Raw genomic sequence first — 5,517 nt, forward strand, 5'->3', positions numbered from 1 at the left:
CAGACAAACCAGGGCTGCTCCAAGCAGCAGCATTTTATTGCCACTGGGATTGGGGTGATGCAGCCGGCGGTGCTCTGGCTACTCCCGTGGGTTTTTCAGCCCAGGCCACTGGGGGCATGAGGGGAAAAGGGACAGAAGTGCACACTGCTTCTTGGAGGGCATCGCCAATCCCAACATTTGTCCGTTAGGTGGAAAAAATGTCCCTTCCACCCATGGCAAGGGAGGGGGACCCAGCACCCAAGGGTGCCCAGGCCCTGCGGTGGTTTTCAAGCAGAGAACGTGCTGCCAGAAGGAGCCAGCTCCTCTCTTCCCAGTGCTGGTCCAGTCACAGCGCTTGGGATCCTCCAGCTGCGACCTGGATCCGTGCAGTCCTGCGGAGCAGGGGGCACCCCCTTTCCCCATCGTGGCCCTGCTCAGATGTCATCCTCCGTCACCAGGCAGTAGAAGTCTGTGCGGGCGCCGTAGTTGCGCGAGCCCAGGTCCGAGATGTCGATCTCGGCTCTGTGTCCATCCCTCTGCTGCGCGTCCTCCGGCGTGCCGGCGGCCAAAGCCGCAGGCACCCTGAGGCTGCTGACGTGGGGAGGTGGGGGTCCTCTGAAAAGACATCCACGGAGGCCTGGAAGGAGTTGGGGAGATGGGTTAGGTGTTGGGGAAGGGGCTCAAGCCAACCTTACCACTACAGTAGTGTAAATGTAGTCCAAAGGGGCAAGCTGTGAGGCTGGCCCCACTCTGAGCAGCCCCTCTGCCCCCCCAACCCACTGGCACTGGTTCAAAAGGATCCCTCGTGGCCCTGCCAATAAAATTAACACCTCTGTACCCCAGGACTGGCAAACTTCTGCCCTTGTGCATTGCACAGAGGGACGTCAGGCCGGTGACCTCTAGCGCACGGCTCCCCCTGTCCCCAGCACATCTGTCCCCCATGGGAGAGGAGGTGGAGGACACGAACCTGCACCCAGGTCTCCGTCGGGGTGGGGGTCCCCCCGGCTGTCCAGGTAGCTGCTGTGCAGGATCAGCATGGGGTCCTTGTCCTCCTGCAGCTGGGTCTGCGGGTCCCCCATGGTCCCCTGGAAGGACACCTTGCGGGGCAGGGCCAGGCACAGCTCTTTCCAGAAGTCTGACGACGGGGTCTGTGTGGGTTAAGAAGGGACCAAGTCGAATTAAGGCTGCAGCAAAGCCAAGCCCGGCCTGTGTGGGGCTGTGGCAGGCTCTGTGGGGCTCGGCTCTCTCTTTCTGGAGCTGGGAGCTCAGCCAAGGTGAGAGCTGTGCTCTCGGCATGGCAGCGTGCCCGCGCAGCGGCAGAGAAACCGGCCCAACCTGCTGGAGCGCAGCAGCTCACAGCCCGGCCCTGAGACGTGAGCAGCCACAGCAGTGCGGGAACAAAGCTTCGCTGCCCCGGCTCCTTCAGCTGGGGGACGCCCCGGAGCGGCACGGGGCTCCTGATCACTGAGTTTATACAAAATGGGGCACCGGGGATAGAAAGGGGGGGTGCTGGCAATATGGGACCTTGCTCTTACCATGGAGTCAGCTCGCCACACCAGCAAGGTCACCACATTCCTGTGCTGCTTCAGCAAGCTGATGGCAGGGTGCGTGATCTCCCGGTACTGGCTCTCGAAGACGATGAAGATGGGTTTCTTGGAGAGCTCCAGCAACCTCCAAAGGCCTTCCCTGTGAGTCAGGCATGTGGCAGGAGGGTGAGGGCCCATCGCCTCCTCTCCCTCAGGAGCTGACAGGAGCAGGCTCGTACCTGAAGCTGCTGTTGCACCAGTCTTGCTCCAGATAGGCCACGGAGAGGACTACGATGAGGCGCCGGCACCGGCTTACATTCATGATCAAGTCAGCTGATGGCTCTGCGTGGGAGAGAGACAAGCAGCTCAGCCCTTTTCCTGTCCCCTCTTGGTTTCCAAGCCCAGGTGCTGGCATTGTCCCTCTGCCCAATCCCACAGAGGTCTGGGTGGGCGGCCAGTGCCTACCAGCATTGGGCAGGATGTTCTGCTCGTCCAGGAAGAGCTTGTAGCCGTAGCGGTTCTCCAGCTGTGGCTTCACGATGAAGTGGACGAACTTTCGGTCATCCGGGGCGGTGGCGTGGGACACGTAGGCATCGTACAGCTTCCCATCTGGGGAGGCAGTGACCGTGGGGAAAAGGGGAGCCTATCTGGGGGGGCTTTGCACACTGGTGAGCCCCTGGCCCAGGGGAGGCTTGTCCTAAGGGGGGGCACCGTGTTCTCTACACCCTTCTCACCATTTATCTCTAGCTCGCCATAGTGGTTCCTGTACCAGAGGAGCACGCTCAGGCGGCACCTGATGTAGAGCCCAGCCAGCAGCATCAGGAGGGCCAGGACCAGGAGGGCTGCCAGCACCGCGCTCACGTGCCCCGCGGCCTCTGCAAGGATGGGGAAGGGAACGGTGAGCAGTCAGTGGCTCCAGACCCAGGCTTCTGGGTTTAATGTATTGTGGTCTGCACCCCAATATGCAGCCATGCCCCCAGTGCCTGCTTTGTGATACCCACGGGGCCACTGCGGCCACCCTATGTGACCACCCTCCTCATAGGTGTCCCTTCTTTGTCCCCTGCCCTGTCCCCACCAGAATTTGGCCCCTGTGTGCCCCTACCCTCTCGCCGCAGGGTGAAGGTGGCCGTGGCGTTGCTGACCCAGCAGGAAAACACCCCGAAGTCAGCGTCATGCGTGAGGTTGACGTGCAGGATGGTGGCGAGGAGGTGCTCCGAGGCATTTTGGCCAAACCTGGGGAGAGAAGGAGCTACTGTGGGTTGGGCAACCCAGACAGACAGACAGACAGACGTACCCTGGGGCAGGCTCCTTACCAAGTGGTGTCTTGGCTGCTCTCGCTGCCCAGCCACTGCCCATCTTTGGTCCAGGTGGACACAGGCTCGCAGTGCTCGGTGGCTGCCCAGCGCACGGTGCAGTTCAGCGCTATCCGGCTCCCCAGCGCCAGCGCCAGCGTCTCGTTGGCAGCCGGGACGAGAAGTTCGGGAGGCACTCTGCAAACGGCTGGGGGCACAGTGGGAAGGGGGTTTCAGAGGGGAAAGCCATCAGGGATACACCTTCTGGCAGTGTGGAAAGCATGACAGCCCTGTAGCCATCCCGGCTTCCCCAGAAAAACAAGCTCAGCCGCCGGGGTCTGGCAGAGAGCACTGATTGCAGCTGCACTGCAGCAGGCTGGGCCGGTTTTGGGGGCTTGGACAGCCCCTCACCCACCCCCGGAGCAACAAGCAGGACCTCCGCCATGCCCAAGAGCACGGGGTCTTTCCCAGCTGAAAATATGTGAAACATTTCATTTTGCAGCCTACCTGCCATGGTCAGGAACGATCAGCTGCTGGCATTGCTGGCGGGCCACCCACGACAGGAGGGCCCCGGCGGCGTGCCGTCTTCTGGGGGGGGCAAAGTTCTCCTGCCGCTGCCACCACCACCGCGGGGCGGACTGGGGCTGGAAGAGATGAGAAACTGTTCCGTGAGCACTGGGTGCTCCTTGCTGGGCTGGCACAACGCTGGGCAAGCGCCCTATTGCTCCCCGCAGCAATTTGGGTCACGGGGTGGTGGGAGCCACCATGGGGCGAAGCCAAAGCACAGCCACTAAGTCACCTGCTCTGCCTGCACAGTGCTAAATTACAGCCTGCAAATTCCTGGTCAGGAGGTGATTAATGACCAACTAAGGGCTGTGGGACATTAAAAACATGGCTTCGGGACAATGTTCCGCCAGCTAAAACCAGCCAGAGGCCGGTGAGGGGAAACGAGCCACAATCTGAACACAGCCACTCGTTGGGGTGTGCAAGTGGGGGACCCTCCTCCGTGCTGCACGGCTTGGCCACGGTGCTGCTTCCAGCCCAAGGTGCCCATAGAAATTGCAAATTAAGCCACGGGGTGGTTTATTTATAGCAGCACGGGCTCCCTATCTCATGAGCTTTCATACTGTTGAACTAATCTAAATGGGTGCAGTGCTCCCAGCCACGTTAGGAGGCTTGGTGCGGTGCTGCCCCGTGGCCGTGCCCAGGGAGAGGCGCAGCCGCATAACGTGCCCTGCATGTGGGGGTCTCGGGGACCAGCCCCCGGATGGCATCGCACAACCAGAGGCTGCAATCGACCCATGGGAAGAAGGGGGATCAGGGAGGACACCCTGCACCCTGCTGATAGATTGCAGAGGCACCAGGAGCAAACGGTGAAGCAGAGCCTGGTGGTGGCGTTGGGCTCCTCTGTCCCCAGACGCCTGCAGAGCCCCCAGCGCGGGTGTTGTGCCTGCTGGGGCTGATGTGGGAATAGCAAGGACGTCACGTTGCAGGTGTTTATGCAAGGCAGCGCGACCGTAAACACACCCAGCATAACTGCTGGGGCCAGCAGGGGTAAAAATCCTTCTTGGCTGCCTCTTTGCCCCTGCCCTTCATCGCTCAAACTGGTTTTGAAATGATGAAACCCAGTTTGTCCCTGGAGAAGCCATGCTGGGACGCTGCTGGGAGTGGGGACGGAGGCACCTTGCTTCCCTTTGGCACAGCGGCCCTGGCACCAGGTGAAGTCGGGGGTCAAAGTACGCAGGAAACACTTGAGCAGCTGAACAATGATTTATACCAGAAATATTAACTGGGTGTCTCCGTGATTAACTGGGTTTCTCCATGATAGAAGAACAGGGGCTGGAGATGAGCTGCCCCCCCCCCCCCCCCCCCCATCTGGCTATATTGGGGTGGCGTGGGGCTTTCCCTGCCTGGTGGGATGCTCTGCCTGCACTTCGTCCCGCCCAGACGGGTCGCTCTCACATCATTTCATGGTTGCAAATATTAAGTCCCATCAAAATGTGGGCTGGCCAGAGAGCCGAGGGAAGCCCTCAATGCCTCCATAGTCCCATGGGGAGGCACAGCTGGGGCTCCTTTGTTCTGGGGCACAAAATGAGTGCCCAGAGGGCAGCTCAGTGTAGGGCTGGAGGAGGAGCACAGGGCAACGTGTAGCACACTCCCAATTCCTATGTCTTGGGATAAGTAACAGGCCGGATTTGGAGCAATCCAAGCACGATGGTTGGGCTGTGGCATCCCCCCCAGAGCAAGGCCATGGAGAGAGCGAGACGGGCAGGGAGGCATGGCAGCAGGGGAGCAAGCAGCAGGGATGGAAGCTGCCTGGGGAGCCAGAGGAGAGTGGTGGGGCTTGCGGGGAGAGGACAAGACCCTACCGACCCTGGCCAAGACGACCTCGACGCGGAAAGGGAAGCAGCGGAGAGCTGCATTTACCTTCAGGAGCTTCCTCTGGCTGCAGGCTCCCTGCCAGCTGCCTCCCTCCCGCGCCGCTTGAGCCGACTGGACCTGCCGGACCAGTGCTTGGTGGAGGTTATTTATTTTTTTTTAATTTATTATTTTTCCCCCTCCCCGGTTCAGCCCGTGCCCTTTGCTGGGCTCCCCTGCCGCCCCAATCGCTGGGCGCCAGCCCTGCAGGAGGAGTTGGCCGTCCCTCCCTCCCTCCTGCTGCTCCACCTCCACCTGAACCTGCTGGAGGAAAAAAAAAAAAAACTAAATAACTTTGGCAT

The 5,517-nt window shown here is 60.7% G+C and overlaps 1 protein-coding gene across 2 annotated transcripts; it reads right to left on the reverse strand.

Annotated features, from left to right (window-relative positions):
• Nucleotides 1-18: 18 nt before the first annotated feature.
• Nucleotides 19-5,400, reverse strand: SIGIRR (single Ig and TIR domain containing). 2 transcript variants are annotated; one of them, XM_080594726.1, is made up of 10 exons: nucleotides 5,225-5,400; nucleotides 3,305-3,441; nucleotides 2,819-3,005; nucleotides 2,608-2,738; nucleotides 2,240-2,380; nucleotides 1,971-2,114; nucleotides 1,745-1,847; nucleotides 1,515-1,665; nucleotides 947-1,127; nucleotides 19-616 (listed from the first exon to the last, which is right to left on the reverse strand). In XM_080594726.1, exons 2-10 carry the CDS (start codon nucleotides 3,309-3,311, stop codon nucleotides 414-416), a joined length of 1,248 nt encoding a protein of 415 aa, XP_080450852.1. In that variant the 5' UTR covers nucleotides 3,312-3,441; nucleotides 5,225-5,400; the 3' UTR covers nucleotides 19-413. The 2 variants fall into 2 exon arrangements, with proteins under 2 accessions (XP_080450852.1, XP_080450853.1); XM_080594727.1 differs by having other exon boundaries at nucleotides 2,608-2,754.
• Between the last annotated feature and the right edge of the window lie 117 nt (nucleotides 5,401-5,517).

Source organism: Anser brachyrhynchus (genome assembly GCF_964034855.1).
Source record: "Anser brachyrhynchus genome assembly, chromosome: 5".
NCBI classification, from domain to species: Eukaryota; Metazoa; Chordata; class Aves; order Anseriformes; family Anatidae; genus Anser; species Anser brachyrhynchus.